Source organism: Hippocampus guttulatus, chromosome 8 (assembly GCF_054856545.1).
Source record: "Hippocampus guttulatus isolate MCC_2025c chromosome 8, RoL_Hgut_1.0, whole genome shotgun sequence".
Lineage (NCBI taxonomy): Eukaryota > Metazoa > Chordata > Actinopteri > Syngnathiformes > Syngnathidae > Hippocampus > Hippocampus guttulatus.
Window position 1 is genome coordinate 22,599,924 of NC_141268.1, and position 23,611 is coordinate 22,623,534.

Here is a 23,611-nt window from a genome sequence, read left to right on the forward strand (position 1 = left end):
AGGCTATTTGAGCGGCAAAGCTTCTGTCCGGAGCCAGACGGGAAACGGAGCACACCTCCGCTCGCATGTCACGTGACTTCTGACCTGCCACTTGCGTCCGCGTGAATGGACAAAAACAAGAAGCCTCAAACGTGACCCCGACTTCACTTTAATTGTCAAACTCGGGGGGGGGGGGGGGGGGGGTGAACAGAAATGGAACAAATCCATTCCAAAAAAAGTCAGTATTTACACAGCGTTTTAATGACGTGACAATAAATACATGTCATGACTTAAATATACAGGAAACGCTTCTCGGCAAAGAAGACGACGGCAACAATAAAAAGACTCATCCCGCCGCTTGTGGCGTAGTGACAAAGCGGGCGCTCGTATCTGCGGCACAAGAGTCAAAAGTCGATTGGATCCGGCAGACGTATTTCGGCGACGCGCGTTGGGCCGGCGGCGAATGGCTCATTGGCAGCCGAGCACGTGGGAATCATCGCAAGCGAGGATGCGAACGGGAACGGAGGCAAAAGCGCCGAGGCGATCGCCTCTCATAGGCCGCCACGGGCCGAAAAGTATCGGGAGGCGGGAAATGACCCAAACGCCAATTATGCGTCGGGGGGGCCATCAGCTGCACTGGTGAGGCTGCCAAACAAAGCCCCCTGCCGGGCAAAGGAGACAAAGGTGAGGCGGCAGCGGAGGAGACTGAGGTAGGCACACTCGCTTGGCTCAAGAGTTACGAGCTCGGCGTACAAAACAAGAGAAGGGCGCCTTCCGGTAGGCCCTTGTTTGAGTGACATTCAAAGACACGTCAACATGATGAGTGACACACTTTGCACCTCTTTGACACTCGATTCATCACATTCACGTGACAAAAAAGTGATCACTAACACCCCCCCCCCTCCAAAAAAAAAAAACAGCTACCCGTTGGAAACGTTGCAAATGTCTGTTTCGGACACTCAGAGCACCATTGCAGGTTAGCGATCGGACTTTAAAACGGCAAGATGAGTTTGTGCTGGTTTCCAGGTGAGGTATTGTTGGGAGCAGTGTACAAAAAGCACAAAGTGGCACGGAGACACTCGGAGCACCTTTGAAGCGCAGCGTGGAGTTTGACAAAGAAGCTTCCCCCCTTTTGGTCGCGGAAGCACGGATCGCGGCGTCGCCAATAGCCGCTCGTGGCACGCGCGCACTCGGAAGCGCAAAAAGGGCCCAACCGGACGCCATTTGTTTTCTGCTCTCGCTCGCGCCGCCTTACAGACGTGCGAGAGCAGATGGCCGCTCTGCCGACGACGGAGCCCGGCGGGGGAAGGTTGCGCGCGTCCTCGACTTGGGCCCGCGGCAGGAGAAAAGTCAGTCCGCCGGCGTCAAATCGAGCGTCCGCATTCGCCAATCGAAGCGCGCGGGCCTTCAGACAAACTCCATCCTTCGGTTCGCCATTTGCGCTACGCACACTGAAGCAAAAAGTCCTTCTGGCACACAAGCACCAACGAAGTTCCGTCTGAGGCGCGGATCGGACCCTCCGAATGTCAAATGAGGCGTCGCGCGTCCAGACTAAGGGGCCGTTCCTCTCGGACTTGGGAGAAGAAAGCAGCGTGGCTCGCATCGCGCCGTGCGGTCGGGATTCGCAACAACCTCGCTCGGTATTTGCGCATGAACGACAATCGCCGACGTTCCGATACGAAGAGAAAAGACGAAAGAAATCGCTTTTCAAATTTGCGCTACGTACAAATGATAAACACGGAAAGGAAAAAAAAAAGTCTCAATAAATTATGTATCGCAAAGAATATTTGGATCCTGATCTTTTTCAGCCCGACTCCTGGTTGACAGTCACGAGAGAAAAGAAGGTTCTTCTGGCCACAGCTTGGCATCGACCGTCTCCGGCAAACTGCGCGACGGGACAGAAATGGATTTTCCAAATGTCTCGAGGAAACGACGGCGGGGACTTCACGTCTGAGGAGCGTACGCTTTCTGTTTCCCCGCTGCAAAAGAGCGACCGCCCGTGTGACAGAGTGTCACGGCCGGTTTGAAAACAAACAAAAAAACAACAAAAAAAAAAAAACAAGCAGGGTGTCGAGTGTCATAATGATCACGAGCGTAGCGAGCCCCACGGGTCGGCGCTCCAGCGGGGGCTGGACGGGCACGGCCGAGTGTTGCAGCGCTCCCGGTCCGGCGGCTTGTCGTGGATCTCGCAGCTCAGGTCGTTGAAACGCTCGCCGTTGGGACGTTGACATACCACCAGTCTGGTCTTGATGCCGCCTCCGCACGGTTTGGTGCACTGAGGGCGGAGCCGGGAGACGGCGCGTCAAAAAAAGCCCTTTCGAAAAAACAAAGCCAAAGCCAAAGCGGCACGCCGTCCCGTGGGAATCACAAAGAATGCCGCGTTGAGCTTCAGGTATTTTCGGATGTCCTTTTTCTCATGCAACCTTCGCAAACAGTCCAAGTAATTATCCAAACATAAGCGTGGCCAAAGTTTGGTTTTCCCACTGGGCCCCCTTTAACACCAGTAAAGCCGTGTCTGTCTGCCTTACCTCTCCCCAGCTGCCGTGGATCCACTGCGGACACGGGCCCGACTCGCAGGATCGCTGCTCACTGGGCCGGCTGCGATCCTCGCAGCTGTTGGCGGGGTAGCCGTTCTCGTCCTGGCACACTACCACTCGCCGCTGAAAGCCTCCCGCGCACGTGCTGGAGCACTGCCGTGTCAAAAGGAGAGAGAGAGAGAGAGAGAGAGAGAGAGAGAGAGAGAGAGACGGGTCACCCGCCGTCAAACGGCTTCTCGCACATTTTGCGCCACATCCAGGCGGAGACGTCACCGTGCCGGAAGAGCCGCGCAATGTTTGGTTTTGGAGGTCAAAACCTCTCAAGTGATACGAGTCCCAATCGTGTCTCCAAAGTCACCCAAAATTTCAGCAAGACCTCAATTCAGAGATCATCAAAGGCCACTTTCTTTCTCTTTTTCCCGACTTTGCTGTGGCTTTTTGTTTTTGAAGAAGAAGAAGAAGAATCTACTGGAAGGTCCTGAAGTAAGCAGGCTCACAGAGTAGTAAGACGTGCTCAGGTCTCAACTGTCATCGTGTGTTTTCAAAGTGAGGGCAGTTTTCTTTCTCTCGTTGCCACAGGAGAACGTCTGACGACACTTTTCCATTTTGTCGGATCTTTAACTCATTCACTCCCAAAGACGTTTTTAAACGTCTTTTCAGACTCGGTCCAGAATTGGCTGGTACTGAATGAGTTCAGAAATCCACTGAAACGTTGTTATCCAATGAATCAAGTCAAATATGAAGCGGACGCTGCGTAGCGCATGTTCTCATCGCACCCAAATTTGCGTGGAAATGACAAGAAGAAAAAAGATGTCCAAGAAATGGCACGTTACAGGAATGGTCGCATATCGAAGCTCTCCTCCAAGCAATCGCGACGTGCTATTCAAAGCGACCGGGAGCTCGCCATTCATTGGGTTCTTTGGGTGGCCGCAATTTGTCCGCACGTGGCGGCTCTCGAACCGACGCTGGCGACGCATGAGCCAATGGACGACGACAGCCCATTTTTGACTTCCGGGTCAGATAAAGTCTCCGACGGCCAAAGGCTTTTTGGACAAACAGTCGGCGTGGTCACCGAGCACGCCTCCTTGCGCACGTGCGCTCAAACCCTTTTGTCAAGCCAGCACCCCCCCCCCACCCCCACCCCCCCCCCCCCCCACCCCCCGGGAGTAAGCGCGTGGCCCGAGCGCGCTTACTCGGCAAGGCTTTTCTGGACCGCCTCGGCATTCTTGTAAACGTTTGGCTCACCGCGCCCCAGGGCCCCGTCCGCCATTGCTGGGATTGGCTTTGAGGAACGACGTTGCGGACGCCGCCGATTGGCGAGGATGGAAGCGGTCTGGAATCGCCGGAGTGGGACGGGCATGGCGAGGCGGCGCAGTCCTGCTCGGCGCTCGGCCGCTCGTCCGGGTCGCACTCGCCGATGTTCACTTCTTGGTCGGCGAAGTTGACGCAGAGCACTCGGCGCGTCGTCTTCCCCTGACCGCAGCTGACTGAACACTAACAACGGCACGGCATCGGGAATCGCAATTAACGACCTACATGGAAAGAAATCCTCTCCTTCTGCATCCCTTTCGCATTTCACAAGCATCAAGGTCTTTGGACATTTGCTACGACAGTAGTCCTCCCGCTAGACCAGGGGTGGGCAATTATTTTTTGCATAGGGCCACATGACAACCAGAAAATATTATGGAGTGCCGGATCAAAAGGGTGAACTAAATTCGACATAATATTAATTGGATTTCTTTATTTAAAAAGCAGTATTTTGCATTTTTTGGCACATTTTTCAGACTTTAAGAGTACATTATTCCGTCGTATCGAACGGGATTTGCTTGACTTGGCGCTACTGCGGGCTTCCGTATCGTCTCCCCCTTCCTCCCTATGCTCTGCAACTTCAAGTAACTGTCCAAATGAAATGAATGCAGTTGTTGACATCGAACCTTAAATGTGTGCCAACCTTCGGCGGGCCGGATTAAAAAGCCCAAGGGGCCGGATTTGGCCCGCGGGCCGTAGTTTGCCCGCATCTGCGCTAGACGCAAAAAGAGTCCCGAAATGTTCTCCGATCGATTGCGTGTTGGATGGAAGAGGCGTCATGGGGTTCTTTTCTTACCGCGGTCCACTCCAACACTTTCCACTGTCCGCACGCGACAACGGAGCAGGCCTCTCCGGCAGGAGGTTTGGGGAGGCCGGCGCACGCCGACTCATCCGCCACGCCGCCGTGATTGTCGCGACAACTGACATAACGCATGCGGGTCCCTTTGCCGCAGCTCGCGCTGCACTGTTGGAAAGAGGAGAGAACGGGTGGAGGAAAAATATACAAGGACCGCTGGAATGCTCGCGATCACCAACCTGGGTCCACGAACCAAAGCGCCATTGGGTTTTGTGGCCTTGATGGGACGGGACTTTGGTCCCCGGGGGGACAATCTGGCCGGCCGGACACTGGGCCAGTTCGCAGTCCTGCGGGACAACAAAGCGAAGACGCGCGCTGTCGTGAAGCGGGCCGATGCCCGGAGATGAAACGCTCGCGACGAACTCACGGCGGTCGGTATGGCGCTGTTTGAGAGCGCCGATGTTTTCCCATCGGCCCGCGCTCGCTTAGCAAAACAACGTGAGCCGCATCTCCCGATCAGTTCAAACTATGGATTGTGGCGGTAAGCCACTCAGCATAAAGCCCTGATCCCTGTCATAACAGGTCAGAGTGGAGTGGTATGCGGGGGGCCAATGCCCACGCTGGCGTGCTTCAAAGCTCCACCCTTTGTCCGCCCCCTCGTCCCCCTAACCTTCCGCCCTTTTCCCTTTTTCCCTCCCGTGCCCCGCCGTGCCCTCTGACCCCAGTCTTTCCGAATGAGAGCCTTAGTCAAATCTCGCAGGCTTGGCATTCCACTCTCACCGCCGCATCCAAAGCGGCCGCGGGGGGGGGGGGGGAACGGTCAGCCTTCCCTCACGCCGTCCCGACGAAGTGGCAAAAAGACAAAACTCTCTAACCTCGCGTCCTGAGCTCTTGTCGGCGGCCGGCCGGTGAGAATCACATCGTGGTTTTGAAACGGTCGACAAAGGTGACGAAAAGGAGGTCAAAAGACTTCCCCGCCCTTACCTGGGTGTCAGTGGGCCGGGTGGCGGCATTGCATTCGGTGTCTTCCATGACGGCGCCATAAGATCCAACCACACACTTGACAGCTCGCATCTGGTACCCGAGCCCACACGAGGTCGTGCACTGGGTTCAAAAGACGGAGGGGGAAAAAAGCATGAGAGTGGAGGAAGGCAAAAGAAAGGCGAGCGGAAACAAGAAGTCAGCACCGGGAAAGACGACTTGACGACTTCCATGAAAAACGAATCTCAGGGAAACAACACCTGAAAAGCCTGCTTCGAAACACCGAGCCGACGACGGGAAGCGACTCGGCGGCTCTCCCTCGCCGCTCTCTTCCGCCTCGCTGGCCTCAGCCCGAAAAGGCTCAAACTTGTTTGGCGGAGACCTTCGGCAACCATTTGACCGCGCTTCATTAAACGGCTTCAAATATACCTCGGGGGGGGGGGGGGGGGGGGGGTCACGCTCATCTGCTCTGCGCGCCACCGCTCGTCTGAACACAGGTGACCACTGCCGCAGCGGCGGAGGAAGGATTGGATGTCATAACTTTTGAGAGAAAAGCTCAGTCGGTGACCGAAACGGGCAAAGCGGCGTCACGATGACCGCAGCTCGGGATTAAGTGTTCAACACACGCACGCGCACACGTACACAAAAAGTGTGCTTTGCGAGAAACGGCTGCGTGAAGCCGTCGTGCGCAGAGAGTCGTCTCCGCCTTTGAAAAGCGGTCTGCCGACCGATCGCCGGCCGGCCGCGCCCAGCGGGGGAATGGCGGAGGCGGCTAGCTGTTAGCCGCGAGCTAGTTACGCCGGCGACCTCTGACTGATGAGAACGTTGCGCTGCGCGTCGGAGCGTCCGCCGAGTGCCGGCCAGCTCAGTGGATCGGGCTCGTTGTTATTTCCGAATATTTCACAACTCGTACGGTTTTGTCGGAAAATAAGGCAGGCGGGAGGCGCTGAATGGAGGTCACCTTTTTGTCGCGTACATCTCACGGTAGGTTTGCAAATCACGGGTTGACTTCCTCTTCAACTCGGGCACATCGCTGAATGTTTTGGGGAGTGACAAATCTCACGACTGGGAATGATTTCATGAAGATCGCTCGGCCAAATTTGCAGCGATCCAAATGTCTAACGTAACGGCCGGCCGGCGCAAATGAGCAACACAGTAGCTGAGTGGAGGCGGAAAATAGAATTTGCGCCATCTGCCATTCCCCCCCCCCCCCCCAAGTTGTTATTTTGACCGCTGTTGATTAGCAAACTGTACCATCAAAAATGCTCTCTGGACACGCTGAGCTGCATGAGTGCGCGCGATTTGGAAAAGGAGAATCTTCAGCGGGCCTTACCTGCCCCCAAGGTCCGACCTGCCAGGCGGCGCACTCCTGCTGCTGACACGTCTGCACTGACTCGGGCTTGGTCGACCCGCAAAAGCGGTCATCTAGACGCTCCTCACCAAACTGACACCAAGTGGGCCGGTGCTTGTAGCCTTTGCCGCACGTTACCAGGCACTGCAAGCGAGATCCCTTGATGATTAGATTAGAGGCGCCACATGCTGAACGCGTGCAAGATGATCTCAGTCATTCAGCCCACGAGAGCATCCCCTTGACAGTGTTGACATTGAAAGCAAGTGCGCTTTTTCCCTCTGGACAAATAATACGCGCATGTACAAATAAGTGTCAATTCATTGAGTGTCGCTAACTATGGAACGAACCTCCGACCAGTCTCCGGTCTTCCATTGAGGACAGAGGAATTCATTGCAGGGTTGGACGGCCAGCTTGTCCCGATGACTGCACTTGCCGTCGTCGCCCTCGGCCTCGGCCGCCTTTCGACACACCGCTCCTCTTCGGCGGGTGCCCCCGCCGCAACTCTTTGAGCACTGCGCGACAGACAGATGGACGAGAGGAAACGTATCGCGTCAAACCAAAGTTCGGATTCAACTGGACTTCCAAACACCTTCTCAATTTCACCTCTGACCAGGACGAGTACTCCCAGCCTCCGGGATTACAATCTCCGTGACAAACTTCCTTGTCCTCGGGTTTGCGCTGCCCGCTGCAATAGCGATCATCAACCTTTTGGATCTTTCCATCTGCGCGGCTCATTTTGGAACAGAATATGTCCAGGGTGCGAAATCCAACACCGCACTGAGCTGTGCATTCACTCTTGCGAGCCGCATGCCACCTTCATTCGCACGGACGACAAGAGTTAGCACCTCTCGTGATCAACAGGTCAATCGTGACGCGGACGACCGAAAATGGGGGAAACCGATCACACCCACCTCAGTTCACAGTCTGTGTTGCAGGCCTCGGGGATCAGCGCAGGTCTCGGTATGGCATGGCACCTCTGGTCCGACACCACCACCCGGTCGGACTCTCTGCTACAGAGAACCTTTCTCTTCCTCTCTCCTGGGAAGATGGCGGCAGTCGGGTCAGCTGGATGGACACGGCGCATCCCGACAGCTGACTCACATCGACGGCCCGATTATCGTTCCGAGCGCGAGTCCGACGCAAAGCGCGGTCGAATCGTGCGCCTGGGTGGTGTTTTCTTTCTTTCGGTATTTTGCGAGACTTTGTGGCAGCAGAATTGGGCACACCGGGACGCTCCAGCCGTTTTGCGGGACGGGAATAGTCTTTTCCCCAGCCAATCGTAGCGGCGGCCCCTCGTCGGCATAAAAATCTGGGCAGTCGGAGCGCAGTGTGCCCAGAAACAAAATTCCACTCACGGGGGGTGCGTGCGTGACATTGGCAGGTAAAACTGCAGGCTTGTCCCCTTGCTGATGATGTAGTCAGCCGTGCATGTGTCATGGGACGTTGGGGACCGCGTTGCATCGTGCATCAGAGCGACCCCCGCTCCCTCCGCGCTGGTGACGGGGGCGCTATTTCTAAGACAATGAATATAATTCATTCAATGAATTGATCCCGGCAGTGGTTCGGAGGGATTTTCCCACGCCGGTGTCCTATTGGTGAACGAAATATCCTTGATCGTGAGCACCACACCAATCCGCGGAGTGCCGAATTTGTCGCCCTGCGCCTTGATCAAATCCACCCAAATGGCTTCGATTCAGACCTGCTTTTTGTCAGTGGAAAACGTCGTCTACTTTTGGTCACAGAGATTTGCAGATGCGGCGGCAGGATTGGCAGGAAGACCCGGTGAGGCGGAGCGCATCGACCAAATTCACAAACACGCTGAACCAGCCCGTTTGCGCGGCAGCAAAATGACGACTTTCTGGTACCAACTCATCGGATGAGTCAGGGGCGAGGCAAATTGGCGCACCGGAATGCGCAACGCGGCCCCAAATACGCTAGGCTGGGACTCGCTCTGGCATCAAAATGAAGTTTCACCCGTTTTTATAGCGAGCGCATGTCAACATTTTGGAAGTGTGGAGCCCTGACTTTCCTGACGTCATTTTTGGACGTTCGCATCTGACTTCATGTCAACAGCCACCTGAACTTCCACCGGAAACGAGCTGCCTCGGCGAAAACCCGCGTAAGCTACCGCAAAGTGGTCTGCGAGCGCCCACCTTGGCACAGGCGGCTGCAGTCCTGCCACGGACCGTAGGCATCCCAGAAAAACTGCTGGGGCCGGTCCTCGATGGGGATGTTGAAGGAGTACCTGACATCCGGGTTGTAAAGGTTCCCTACGGACAGCACCTAGCGTCAAGACAAAACAGAATTAATGCCGCATTGACGACCTCCATTCGGAGCTCAAACCTTGCGGCGGGTTTCAATTCACCGGATCACATAACAACAAATGTTCGGGCAAAGCGATTTCCGGTTGAAAATAGAGAGCGGGTACGTATCTGGGTAGAAAGGAATGGACTTTACCTGGACGACGATCTCCTCTTCAAGGCGCTCAGTGCAGTTAATCCTCTCGATGACGTGATCGGAGCCGCTGTACTCGATGACGGCGCTTCCCACTTTGATTTCTCTTTTGAACATGCTGACGACAAACTCTCCATTCAGCAGGAACTCTCCGCGGCTGTTTGATATGGCTGCGGGCGCACGGGAAGAGTGGTCACGCGCGGCGCTCGGTCCCACCGCCTTCCGCGAGACCAAACGAGCTCCGCAAGCATACAACTACGGGACGAATATCGTCCCGTCAAAGTTAAGGCGCCAAAGTCGGACTGTTTTGGAGACTTTGCGGAGGTGCGCGCTCTTCAAATCATCGCACGTCAGCAACGGCGAGACGCATCCGTACGCCGCACACTGACCGCTAGCAACGACATTGCCAGTCCATTGCACTTGATCTAACGCTATCTCACGCAAGAATCGGATTCTTGCGGCTGTAATCCGCAGTCGCGTAGAACGGCGGTTATTGCTTTTTTGGAACGGGATTTGATTCCAACATGACGCACGGTACACCGGTCCAGTCTAATGCCAAGTCGTGAGAGCTACACTCGCGCGAACTGCAACCGCAAGAATACATCCGCCTCCGTCGTCAAATTGCCCCCCAGTTGTGTGTCAAGAGCACATCGTTGCCTTTGTGAGCAAAGACGAGTCTTTCTTACCGAGGTAGTTGTCGTCCTCTGGTTTCCCTGAGTAGCTGTGTTGACGAACATCGACGTTCGTAGCACCGCCGGGTATCCGCACCACTTCATTGTATCCTGCGCGTGAATGGAAAGGAGTCGATATGAGGCCAAGTGCTAGCAAACGCGTGTGCAAACGGAGGCCCGCAGACGCGCAACCGCTTACCGTAGCGTACAACGTTGAAAGTGTTTGCCACAGTCTTACAAGAAGAGTTGTCACCGCCGCACACGCCGCACTTGTCTCTCCTGGCTTTGGAGTTTAAGACGTGGTCGCAGCCAGCTTGCTGTTCGGCGACGTGATCGAACCAAGAGACAAGGACAAATGTGCGCGTTAGAAAATATGCCTTCTCCTGCGCAGGAGAACACGGGCAACCCCGGCGACTCCGGATGAGAGACGGGCTACTCCGTGGACTGCTCGCCAGTCAATCGCGAGGGCGAAAGAGGTTTGACTTAGTGGCCCATGAACGGTCTCGTCTCTGGGATTTGAGCCGAGCAAGTTCGGACTCATGCAAGGTCATCGAACGGGCATCGAGCGCGTGGCCCTTGACATTATGTCACCTGGTCCAGGCGACCTTTGACCCATAGCGGCCCGACGGAGATGCTACGCTGAACCACGTGCAAGTGGCTTTTTTCATGACTACGAGGACGTGCGGGCTCGCTCCGGCCACCAGCGCTCGCCAAAACCAGTGTCAGCCCACGGCCGAGGGCCCCGTAACCCAAAGAACGCGCGCGGCTGGAGCTTCCTCAGCTCACTGTACGATCTTGCGAAGCGCGTGCGTCGAGCGAGCGGCGCACCCTGCACAAGCCTTGGACGCAGATGTCGTTGGTGTCGGGTCCACACGGCGTGCCGTCGGTGACCCGGTCCCTGAGCTGATAGTAGGCCGTGCTGCCCGCGACCCTGCAGAACAGCTTACATCTGTCCTTCATCAGAACTGCGCGCGGGAACAAAAGGCGGGACAGATTCGTCTTAGATCGTTCTTTCGAAATGAAGACGGGGGTTGCGGGAGGATTGCGCAAGACTCACCGCCGCTGTATTTGGGCACCCAGCGAACATTCGGAGGTAGGCCGTTGATGTTGAAATGCCTGCCGTCGAAAACGGCGCACTGCTCCTCCCTGAAGTCCCTCTTCTGCTCGGAGCACGGCTCCGAGTTACAGGAACGGAACTTCATCCGGCGACCGACGCAATACGCGCCTCCGTTCCTTGGCCTGGTGGGGGCACATCAAGTACAAACGTGTCTCCAATAGCGTCTCTCGAAGCCCCGAGGGTGAACTGAGGGCCCGGTGGTACGGGGTCAGGCAGACGCACCGTACGCTCCGACGGTCAACATAAATGGAAAAAAAAAAGTTGACAAGAAGGCAAACGGCAAACTTCACGATGTCGAGTCGGTGAAACTTGCGCCGCTGCGTTTGGACTCATCGGTTTTGATGACGTTGAACGATTCTTGGCTCGACGTCACTTGAAAGCATCGAGTAAAGTTGAGTTCTCGAATGATCAAGTCTTGCTTCTATTGTTTCAAATAAATACAATTCATTGATAGAGAACGTGCTGAAACGTGCGATTGTAGGATTTTAGGCTTCATGTGACTTGTTCCTCTGCACTTGCCATCCTGCAGCCATAAAACCGCTCGCAACTTCAATCAAGATTCAATCACTGAATAGAAATGTATTTTGGAGTCGAACTCAGAAATGTTCCGCAATGCCACCTGAGCGTTAACATGTCCGATGAGCTTCAGATGACCGTTAATGTATTGTCCAACGTGTGAAGAGTATATTTTGTCTTTTTTGGTACGTAATTGTCCAATTTATGTTGTTTAGCGTATGGGAGACCACATAAAAGTCAACTTCAAATTCAAATACCGAGTGTCAATTTTGAATAGTCGCGTCCCAGTCGCGAAAACGTCAACAAAAGCAGCAGGCGAGAGTCAAGCCACTTTGCCGAGAGACCGCCTTTGAAAATTGGCGATCAGCGAAAGCGTCCGGCGAGAATTCCCCGATTGTTGCTCGATCATCGACTTTTGGCACCTCCTCTAAGATGGAGACGAGATCCGGCGGGCATGCGTGACTATGGAGAGAAGCGCTCACACGGGCCGGTTGCATTCGCGCTCCGCAATCTTGATGCCGCCGCCGCACGTCCGAGAACAGCTCGCGAAAGGACTCCAGACTCCCCAGGCGCCCTCCACGGGCGCGGCGTCGTGCTCTTTGGCGATGCACAGCCCGTGCTTGCAGTGCTGCGTGAGGAGAAGAAGGGGAACAGCTTTGGCCCAAGTCGGGAAAAGAATCAGATCGCGGATGTTTCTTTCTCCCGCCGTCATGGAGTTGTTGGCGGATGGCGTTTACCTTTCCCGGGGAGCAATCGGTTCCGTCCGCCCACGGCATGTGCTGCGTCCTGCAGCCCCTCTGGGCGCCCTCTGGGCTGGTGCACCACAGCCTCCGGCATTGGGTCTGAGCGCAAAGACGCATCGGGCCGTTAGAGCGAGGATCCCATCACACGTTTGAAAAAGGACGTCTTCGCCAGTGGTCTTTTTCCAGGGCGGATTCATGAGCGCGGCGGGATTCCGGTTTGGAGGGAACGGAACTTTTGGGGGGGGATTTTTTTTTTCCTCTTCTTCTTATCAAGTCATTCATGAAAAGGTCCGATTTCCATATAGCCTATGGTTGCATCGTGCACATTTCGGAACCGTTTACCCAGATGGCGTGCGTGGTTTTGGCGGGCAAAACGGGTTGCCTATTACAGTGCTCCGATGCTTTCCAACAAATGACGACGCGGGCTTCGAATGGAGCAGAGCCGTGTGGACAACGTCGCGGTTCGGCCTCCACTTACCATATAAGGACACACCTGCGTTCCCGCTCCAAATATCAATTCGCACTGTTTATTGACATTGTAAATCCGTCCGGGCAGCTGCTGCGAGAGACCGTATGGCCTCGAGACGGGCTCGTCCAGCAAGCACTCGCCGTAGCCGGTGCTATGAACACAAACAAAAACGAAATGACTCCGAGGAGAAGAGAAAACAGAAACAGCCCCCCCCCCCCTCCGCCCCCGCCCCAAAAATGTTGCTTGGATCGACTCCATTTTATGCCGTCATGCGGCTGCACAAAATCAAAGCATCTGGATCCAGCTACGGTTTGAGTGAGCGCAAGCACTCGGCGAAATAACATTCAGCACATTTTCACGCGCACCTGAATAAAAGTGGCAAATGTACAGACCGCGTGCGCTCGTTCACGCACCTCTGACGAGATTGCGCTCCGTCAGCGGAGCCGTTCCAGGGAGACGCATTCATGAGCTTGGACCGGCCGGGGGTTGGCTCCGAGCTTTTGGACAGTCGCCAGATACGAATCTGTTGACTTTTCCTGAAGAGCTCCCGCTTCTTTTTGTATTTGTTTGAAGAAGGAAATTGGGTCGCAACAGGAGCCCAGGCGTTGTCAAGCGTGTCGGCGTGCCGGTGGGCAAACGGCGCAAAACGACCGCCCCCGCCCCCGCCGGATCCCAAGGCGATCAATCGATCGGCGCCTTTGTGTTAAATGCACCGCGTCGGATTCAAGCCGCCACCTTTGACCCACTCGGTGGTTTGGAGCCCCAAAGCGGAGCCGATCGGCAGACTTGGATGAGCGACGGGTTAGCCGCCGGTCAACTGATGGTTGACTTTGCCGCGAAACGAAAAGCGACGCCACGCCAAAGACGGCACATCCGGTTTTGGCCGCCCTCTCTCGTTTGGTTTAGCGGTTCCTCCAAATGAGAGGAAAAACACAACCCATCGGAATCTACTTGGAAGGAGTGCGACCTACTCGAGGAACTCGGTGATGTACTTCCTGCTACACTTGGACCACATCCAAGGATTTGTGTTGTAGTTCAGTGTGGGAGCCATCACGTGCTGCTGGATCTTGACGCCATCCTCCTTACATTTATTGCTGTCGTCATGAGGCATGTTGAACCTGGAAGAGAGAACGCAAGACACTCGGCACTTGGAACCAGACAATGACTCGTTCATCTGCTCGCGGTGTGGAATTGCACCCCGTTTTCACGAGAAAAAACAATACGCTGCGTCAAATACATCCACCCCTCTGTCCGCGCGAATCTAAAGTGCACGTGATCATTTGCGAAGCCAGAAGGCGGATTTTAAGCAGAGTTCAACCCGTGAGCGGCCGCTAGGCGCTTACTGTGCGCCGATGCGTATCCGGGACTGTCGCAGAGCTGCCGCTCAGGAAAAATCCCAACATATCCAAGCGCTTGTCCGGGGAGCATATCAAGATATAAATCTGATGTAAATCTGTTCTCCCACCCCCCACCCCCTCCCCCCGCGGGCCCTCCCCCCCTTTGAGCTACTCAACGGCCCACCTGACAGGTACCATGTAACACTGCTAAGCTGTCGCCGGGCACGTTGTCACCGCTTGATGCGGATCAAAATGGAATTCGACAATGCCGGCGTTTGTGACCGCTCGGAAAGAGCATTTGTTCAAGATGATGAGGTCTGTAACAGTCTCCGGTGAAGTAGGCTAACGGGCTCGCGCTCCGGCTGACTCCGAGACTCGGGGGGGGGGGGGGCGGGGGAGGGGTGGAGGGGCCAAAATGGGGAAATGGGATCCGTTGACACGTGACTTCCCGGAAAGTGTTTGAAGGGCGACCGTTGCCGACGGGCCGCCGGCGGGCGGCGCTTACACGTGGCCGAGCTCGTGGGCGATGGTGAACGCTGTGCTCAGGCCGTTGTCCTCGCTGATGCTGCAGCTCCGGTACGGATCGCACACGGTGCCCAATTCCGCCAGTCCTGAAAGGAAAGGGGATCGGATCGGGTCAGCGTCGCCGGATGTCGGGCCAGTCACTTTATGAGGTAGACCCGCACACTCCAGCCCTCACAGGATACGCCTGCCTGCCCGCCCGCCCGCTTGCCCGCCCGCCCGCCTTTAGAAACTGTTGATCAATACCGACTTTGACGTTGACAAACACGGCACCTTTGCCTAACATTTCTTGCCTCTCCTTTTGTGAAATAAAAGCACCGCGTGGTATGAAATCAACATACAGATAGATTTGCTACTGCTGCAAAATGCAAAAAGTCCCGTTTGTCGTGCGCGCTTAACTTCAACTGAGGCCGCGGTGGCCGTCGGAAATTTCATCCAATATATTTGCGGTCAATTACCAGTAGCCCACCCCTTTCGTCAATGATAAGGTTTCGTCGCACGCAGGCTACAATCCGACACCCGACCTCCGTCGGCGCACATTCCCCGGATGATGTTTTGTCCCTGTTGATCCTGTCGTGAGTGTGTAGTTGATGAGATCTATTTTTTAAATAGCGTGGCGACTTACCTAAAGTGTCACACTTGTCCCTTGCTCTACAGATGTCTTGTCTGTGGCACAAGTAGAGACAAAGAAAACAGAAATGAGGCCATAACCTTACGAAGGTGACAGCGATGGTCGTGGTGCTATTTTGCTGCGAACCGTGTGATGAGGATGGCGGTGTCGTGGTGCGAGGGGTGGTTGTCATCCAGGACATTTTGACCGTGCTGCCAAATGCAAAAGTTCTTCAAAGTGGTCTGTGCGTTAAATGAAACAAGGGGACCCTCCTAGAGAAAAACACGGAGGCGAGTCACATGCGGAAAATGCTCCGTCCGTCCGAGGACTCGATGGATGTTATTTACCAGCTCGTTGTTGATGATGACTAACTTCACGATCACGATGTTAATGAGGTTGCCAATGCTGGGGTCCTTGTAGATCGACGACACCTGCAAAAAAGACACAGAAAGCGTCTCTTGAGCTAAGACGGCTCACCTTGCGGACGGCCGCCGCGTGGGCTCGAGCGCGCGCGAGAGAGTTTGCGTGACTTTGAGGATGGTCGTTGGAAATGGCTGCCGAGCATTTCCCGCGCATCCGATTCACCCCAAATGAAGGTCAGCTGCTCCGGTATCAAGCCGCGGTCTGCGGAGAGCTTATTGCGGACAATAATAGCGCCGCCGCGCAGGCCGACGGCAAAACTGCGGCGACCGCTGGAATTTCTAGCGAGCGCCGCTCGGTCAGGACGTGGGAGAAGAACCGCCAGCAAGACGGAAGGAAGCCTCTTCCTTCCAAAGAACCACATCCGAGCCCGTCTGCGGTTTGCGAAAACGTGCTCGAGGTGAACCTTTTTGGCTCGTATTCCAAAAGCTACGCTGGGCGCGCACGTAACGGTGCTCCTCACCAACCCCCCCCCCCCCACCCCACCCTTGCCACTCCCCAAAAAAACACCACCGTTGGTACGGCGACGATACGTGGCAGTGGCAGCATCATGCATTGCGCCTGTCTGCCTTCGGTCGGAACCGGGGCCGTAGTCAAAGGCGGAGGCCGTCACGGACAACTCCACAGAGCGGTCAGTGTTCGCACAAAAACGTCCGGCTTCTGCTGGGAAGAAAAAAAGAAGGTCAGTAAAAGCCTACGAGAACATCTTCCCTTTGTTTGGCGCTGAACGGGCAGCACTTAATGGGCGCGAGGTGTGTGCCGACCGCCTCTTCGCATGAGTTTGACTGAGACCGCTTCATTGTGAGACAGCGAGATAGTATTTTTCCATACAACTCGGGCGTTTCACAACGGCCGCGGCTGTGACAAAGCACTTGACGCGCTCCATCGAATAACAAGAAGACAACAGCAAAAGAAAGTGAAAACGGTGCATTCCAACACAAATGAATGACGCGAACTAACATATGGAGTCGACGCCAGAAGACAATAGTCAGTCTCACGTCAGGTCGAAGGCCAGGGAATAAATGTACAGGCTTCAAACGAGTTGTGAAAAAGTTTTCAAAAGGGAGGGGGGCTTGCCTAAAATTTGACAGGAGGTCATTCCGGAGTGAAGGAGCGGCAACAGAAAAAGCTCCGTCCCCTCTGAGGATCCGCTTCGTCCTCTGTACCTCTAAGAGTGTCCGCTCCGCAGATCTGAGGCATCGGGCAAGTGGGGGGGGGGCTCAGAGAGCAAAGCTGAGGCGAGGCCATTTCGAGATATGAAAACAAAGTGTAGGATCTTAAAAAAATGGACTCTAAAATGGACTGGGAGCCAGTATAGGGGAGCCGGGATTGGGGTTATGCGCTCCCTCTCACGAGCTCCAGTTTAGGAGGTGAGCAACAGGACCGACCGGTGACGCTTGGGGGGGGGGGGGGCTGGCTCGGCAACATAAGGTGCATTGAGGTCATCGAACCGAGATGGAAAACACCGAAGTGCTGCTGAGAAAGGAAGGCCTTTACCTTAGCCAGCCAGCCGCCTATGATGAAAGAAGCCGCATTCATCGACGGCACCGTTTAAAAAGAAAGTCTCAGTCTGGAGTCGGTGATGTCACGATGAAGCGCCCGCAATGTTTTGATGAGCGATCACGCAAGCGTCCTTTCGACATTGAAAGAGCCGGACTTACGATGGCCATTAGGGTGAGTAGGTAGTGCTGCAGGTTGCCTCCGTGATGTTCCACCATTTTGCTGTCGGCCACCAACATGACTTCGACAAAGCGCGGGAAGGAGAGGAAGCGCTTGGAGCGCTTGTGAGCTCCGGCGTCATCTCCGCCGCTTTCGTTTGCGGGTCTCGCGCCCACGCCGAGGACGCTCTCCGATCTACGCAAGGCGTCGCCGGTCAGGCGGCCACCGGGCGAGTCCGCGGCGGCGTCGGGAGCACGCGCGGCGTCCGAGGCCATCCCGGCGGCTGGCTTTTTCCTCGCTTTGTGCCTCTCGTGCCTGTGTTTGTGTCCTAGAAAGAGCAGCCGGAAGAGAGGAGAAACGTGTGAATATAAGGGGAGACGCCGGCGGGGCAGTCACGCCCGTGAGGCCATCTGGAATAAAGATGCAGGAGTCGAAGCTGCGGCTCGTGATCCGCATATGCTGTTGTCTCCTTCCCTTTTCTTCGCGTCAGCTCAAATTGCACCCGGTGCCGCCTGCCGTGCTTTTGGGTTTTTTTTTTCTCTCGGAAGAGAGCAAAGCGTTCAGGTGAGGTCAACCTGGCGGAAGGCCAGGGAGAAAGTAGCACGCGGCAGCAGAAGACCGGTTCCACGCTTTTGAAACGGAACTGCAGATTTCTCCGCTCCCTTTTGAACTGAACCGGGCGGCTCGACGGCGTGAAATGCTCAACACTAATTGCAATCGCGAACGTCACGTCTTGAAATAGGCATTGTGGTGCCGGGTTGCGAACGCGGCACCAGGGGTGTCCCGGTTTGTCCGCCGGCATTCTGGACCACTCAAACGGGCCACTCGAGGATGGAAGTGGTGCTCACGTGCCATCCTCCTCATCGCCATCAAATGCGCCAGCCCGAGGGCTTCGGCGCTTTCGTCTTAAGGTACGTAAAAAAGGAGTCCCGGTTGTTGCTCTCATTCCTCGGTTTCCATTACTTGGCACTTTCAAGTTGGCGCGGCTTTTGTCTTCACGAAATGGACACTGCGCGTTCACGGTCATGGGTCAAGCAGGCTTCCTTATCATCAAGTGAGAGGAAGCCCTAGAGACAACAGGAAGTGCACAAAGTAAACTGAGATCAGACGATACAAGGGAGAACTTCCAAATGAGGCTTCCTGCGTGAGCCGAGGAAAGCTTGCGCACTGCCATGTATCAGCTACACATACATACACACACACATATATATACATACAGTATGTATGTATACGTACTATTTTATAAATAAATTTAAAAAATAATTAATAATAATAAAAAATAATTAATTGTTAATTAATTAATTAGTTAATTCCTTCATGATATATATATATATATATATATATATATATATATATTTGGAGCAAAAATGCTTTCTTTTACTCTGAAGAATTGTTGCATCAATTGATGGATGCCACCCACATATGGTACATCATGAACACGTTGATCCAATTTTTTGGTGAATGTTTTGCCGAGTGGTGTGCCGTGAATTTTTTTCCGATGCTCAAAGTTGGGAAACACTGGCCCGGCCAGACACAAGTTAGAATGGCGCTCCGATCGCCTGAAAAAGCCAATCGCCTTTCCGAATCATTTCCTGGTCCAAGAGGTGGTGATCACTTTGGCAATGTTGCGACCGCTGACCACTGTGGGATTTCACTTTGAGATGTGACGTGACCAAACACACACGCGCGCGCACACACACATAAGCGCAAACACACACACGCAAACTTGACTCCATGTGAGTCAAGCGTCCATGTGTCAGAGTGGGTGCCTTGCGCACAAAGTCGGAGCGATGTCGTTTGCTTTACCTGAAGTGTCGCAAGGTGAGCTCTGGCCAAATTTCTCTTTGTGGGGCGCCCTCTTCCTGTACACGATGTGAGGTTTTGTGCGTTCCTCTTCATAATGTTCTCCTTGATAGCTGTGAAGGGGCTCAACAAAATACTCCCCTTCCGGAGATCCGAAGGTACCAAACTGAGGAAAAAGAAAACAAGCCGGTCAATTGCCGCCGTACAGACGTACGACGTCGTGAGCGCATTGCAAATGTTTACACTCCAACATCTTCGTAGCGCCACGGGCGGCATTTCATTGAATATCAAGATTGTGTCCAAAGTTCAAGATAGATCCAAGTCTTCGGAGTTTCGACCTCTCGTCAATAAGTACTCTCAGATTTCCGTCGACCTCCATAAAAGTAGACTGACTATCTTTGTATTGAATCAAAATGTAAATTTATTCTTTTACTCTGGAAAATGATGGATGATCGGCATTTTGGCCAGTTTCCCGACGAGGCCCGCGCAGTGAACCGAACGCTTGTTTGACGACACGTCGATTTGAAATCATGTCCGAATGTTGAATAGTGTTGGGAAATGAAACTTTTTTTTTTTTTTTTTGGTTTTGTTTCAATCTGATTCGTGTGCACCGCATTATTAGTCACCCATCCATCTCTCCATTCCAGCGCCAAATAGTGACAGGCAGACCGATGAAATGCTCTTCGATGAGACGGCAGACAATTGGCCTGGGCACCACTTTTTGTGACAAATGTTTGGCGGTGCGTCTTCAGATGTTTCCAGAGTAAAAATCTGTGCCTCGCAATGGGGGAAGGAACATGAAAAGGCAGGGTGCTTTGGACTCGCTTTTTCCACGAGCGGGCATCCTTCCCAAGAGCTTCTTTGCGTCCAGACCTCGAGTGAGCTCGGTGTCGTACAATCCATAGTTTTGGCCACTCGCGGCGTTCCACGTTCAAATCATGTGCCGCCCGAAGATTTTGGCAATGAATAACAAAACTGTGAGGAAAGGTAGCGACCCGATCCCACCAAAATGCTTGAAATTCTTTCGGGGGGCATACGAGACACAATTGGCCGATCGGTGACCTCGTCTCGTTCACCGCCCATGAATTCAACCGCACTTGTCTGAAAGTCTGGGAGAGCGGTGCTGAGCGGCGGTGACGTCACAGCCGCGCATACACGCGCCGCGGCGGCGCACGCGAAACACGTCAGCGACCACCGGGGACGGGAAACGCGCCGCAGACCGGCGCCGCTTGGCATCGGACGTTCAAAACGTGACCCACCCGAGCGGCCGTTTACCCGCTCGACACTCGCCGGGCTCTTACGTCAGCCCAGAAAATAGTGTGCGGACGCTCTTTTCGAGACGGAGAGATTAGGGTCGCGCAAATGGCTTCTGAAAGTTAGAGCTGACAGACTTTAAGACGTGGCTCAAAGTGTCAAGAAGTCAAGTGCGAAAAGAAAACAAAAGGCGGGGGGGGGGGGGGGGACCAAGCCTCACCAGTCCGGAGCACAAACTGATGACCGCGGCGTGCTCTGATTTGGCATTGACTTGTCCTTTATAGAAGCAATGCCTCAAGTCGGTGTCCTCCTCCTCGTCGCCCTCGTGCGGTGCCTCGTCCCGGCCCGTCGCGTCATCTCCTCCGAGGATCGTCACGGTGTAGAGCGGGGCGATAAATCCCGAGTCCGGCGTGAGGTTGAGGTGATAGTTCTGTCCGAAGGCAGAAATCCTGTAGTGGATGTTCGGGGAGGCCCAGTGCCGCGTCGCGTTGTCGCTCTTCTCGTCCAAACTTCGCCGTTTCCTCTTGAAGTGCGCGCCGCTCGGGAACTTGTCGCCGGCGCCGTCCACTCGCACCGGCGTGGCGATCTCGTAGGCGCCGATCTGCTCTTTCGCTGCACATGGAGACGCGACGTTGTGGAATGCCCCCCGCCCCCCGCCAAAAGAAGAAGAAGAAGAACAAATTCATCGCAGTCGAAACAGCCACGCGCAAAGCGCCGCCGAAACGCATTCATTCATTCGTCCATTGACATAATCGAGTAGGCCGAGCGGGGAGAAATACTTGCCTGTTCTTGGACTCGACAGCGGCGTCTCCGCGGACGCGTCCGCAGCTCCTAAATGGGGGAATAGCAGCAAGCCCAAGCCCCAAAAGAGCGCCCGCATGATTGTCCGCGTTCAGGGGAGGGCGGCAGATGGGAGCTCCTCCTGTAACGCGAGTCCTAAGAACGCCCGCAAACGATGACGCCAAAAAACAAGTACTGTACTACTAATCATCGATGTCCCCGCTCACTCCCGCGTTTCCGTCCGCGCTCCCCCCGCCCCCGCCACATCCAGCGCGGTGTGTTCTCCTCGACTCTCGCAGGGATGTTCCCCGGCCACCGAGTTACGCCGCGGCCGCCGCCGCCGTCGGGACGTGAAAGCTCCGCAAGTTTCCAGGCCAACATGCATACTGCACAGAGGAGAAGGGGGGGGGGGGGGGTCCCGAAAGCTCCGCTCCGCTCCACCGAGTGTGCGCGAGCGTGCCGCGAGTCTGCCCGGGCGAGGGGCGGGCTCAGAGCGGCCAAGGTACACTGTCCCACAAGCCACTCCCGTCCACTGGACCCGAGGGTGGGCTCGCAGGTGCCCACTGTACGCTGTGTGGGCGCGCGACCATGTGTGTTTCAATCAGCCCATGAGATCACACCGGGCTTGAAGGAATTCTTCATCAGAAATTCAAATCAAGGGAGAAGAACGCACTTTCAAAAGTTTGGGCTGAACCCGGTAAACCGTGACAGTCAAGTAGGGGGCCAAAGAGAAAAGAGCTGCCCTCGGGTGACCGTTTTAGCATGGCGGGGGACCTCATCGAAAATGCAAAGCGGCGGGCGGCGGAGCCATATACGGGAGTGCTTCGGGTTATCACGTGCTGGAAAAGGGATTGAGGGGGGATCGTGCTCGTGACTTTACCGGCTAGCGTAGCCCCCTCGGCGGTGGGACAAAACAGCCTGCGTGCGCGCCTTTGGAGGTGCTTTGTTATTTGGGGGGATCAAAGAACGGGCTCTTCTGCGGCACCGCCGACCCGACAAGCGTCCGCCGCCACGCACGCGCTAATCCCGACGGAGGGTCTGTATGATCCGGGTGGAGTAGCGGGCTACCTCGCCAGCGGCGCTCTCTCGACGGCGACGTTTACTCGAAGGCCGTCGAGCGTTCCCGCACGTTTGACAACGGCTGGCAAGTAGGAGGTGTTTACGGGTCAAATGCACGGACGCCATCTCGACGGAGTACATTGACGCCGTTTGGGAAGTCGCCTCGCTCTTTTGTTCTCTTGCTGGATTCATACGGAACCGCGGCTTTGGATCATATCGTGGTATTCGAACTCAAAGTTTTGAATCGTATTTGCTCATTTTGGAGGGAAAATACAACGGCCACATCCGACATCTTGTTTCCCGTTCAACGGGTCTTTGCGGCAGAAATCGAAAGACATCAAAGCAAATAAACTTGCTGTTCGTTTTAGACGTGCGCAGCTTTGTTGGCTCCCGCAGTTTCTTTCATGACACGGGTTCAAATGGCTCTTTCGTCGCTGACCGCAATGGAAGATGTCCCTCCTCGGTTGCCATGGATTGGTGGCGCCGGGGGCAGTCTAAACGCGTCACGAAGGCAAACGAAACGTGCCCGAACACCGCAATCACTCGCTACCAAAATGTATGTTGACAAGTATTTTTTTTTAAGCTCAATGGATGCATCGTTTCTCGAACTCACCATAAAATATTTTAATGTGTTTGTTCAAAAAATGTAAAACAAAAAACAAATGGGGGAAATCGCTCATTGAAATAATGTCAAGTGGTTGTCCTTAAAAATCGCCATCGCACAACCACAGTTTCAACAGCACGCTTGATTTCTTCGGAAGAGTAAATATTTCACATTTACTCTTGGATTGCCATTTGTTCGGGAAGCAATGTGGCAAGGAGATCGACGGGACTCCAAACGTCACCGGCAGCCGCCTCCCGTCCTTGTTGCTCCTTTCAGCAAGACCAGGCCGAACCCCGTTACGCACGTGGCTCGGGAGTGAAAGAGCGCCATAACGAGACTGGCCTGCCTGCAGTCCAGACCCGTCTCCTATTGAAAAAGCGCGGCGCATTATGAAGCCTCAAATACGGAGAGCCCGGACTGTCGAACGTCAGGAGCTGGACATTGAGTATGGAAAAGACTGGCGGCCACAAAGCTGAAGAGCAATTACTGTCCGCCGTTGCCAAACGTTGATCGAATGTTGTGAAAGGAAAAGGTGATGGAACGGAGTGGTGACTATGACTCCGTCCTAACTTTTAGGTGATTGAATTTGATGGCTGCAACACAAACTTTCTGATTCTTTGCTAAAAACTTTCAAGTTGATC

The 23,611-nt window shown here is 54.7% G+C and overlaps 1 protein-coding gene across 1 annotated transcript; it reads right to left on the reverse strand.

Moving 5' to 3' along the window:
- Positions 1–218: 218 nt before the first annotated feature.
- adamts9 (ADAM metallopeptidase with thrombospondin type 1 motif, 9) lies at positions 219–21,924 on the reverse strand. The gene is made up of 28 exons (XM_086118345.1): positions 21,311–21,924; positions 20,748–21,139; positions 19,277–19,439; positions 17,473–17,798; positions 15,739–15,822; positions 15,539–15,663; positions 15,407–15,447; positions 14,765–14,870; positions 13,894–14,040; positions 12,932–13,073; positions 12,448–12,552; positions 12,193–12,338; positions 11,135–11,316; positions 10,906–11,042; positions 10,277–10,394; positions 10,093–10,188; positions 9,410–9,576; positions 9,106–9,235; positions 7,864–7,990; positions 7,556–7,766; positions 7,300–7,464; positions 6,935–7,096; positions 5,605–5,724; positions 4,860–4,967; positions 4,621–4,788; positions 3,762–4,010; positions 2,508–2,669; positions 219–2,254 (listed from the first exon to the last, which is right to left on the reverse strand). The coding sequence occupies exons 1-28, from the start codon at positions 21,405–21,407 to the stop codon at positions 2,066–2,068; spliced, it is 4,365 nt and encodes a 1,454-aa protein (XP_085974471.1). The 5' UTR covers positions 21,408–21,924; the 3' UTR covers positions 219–2,065.
- Between the last annotated feature and the right edge of the window lie 1,687 nt (positions 21,925–23,611).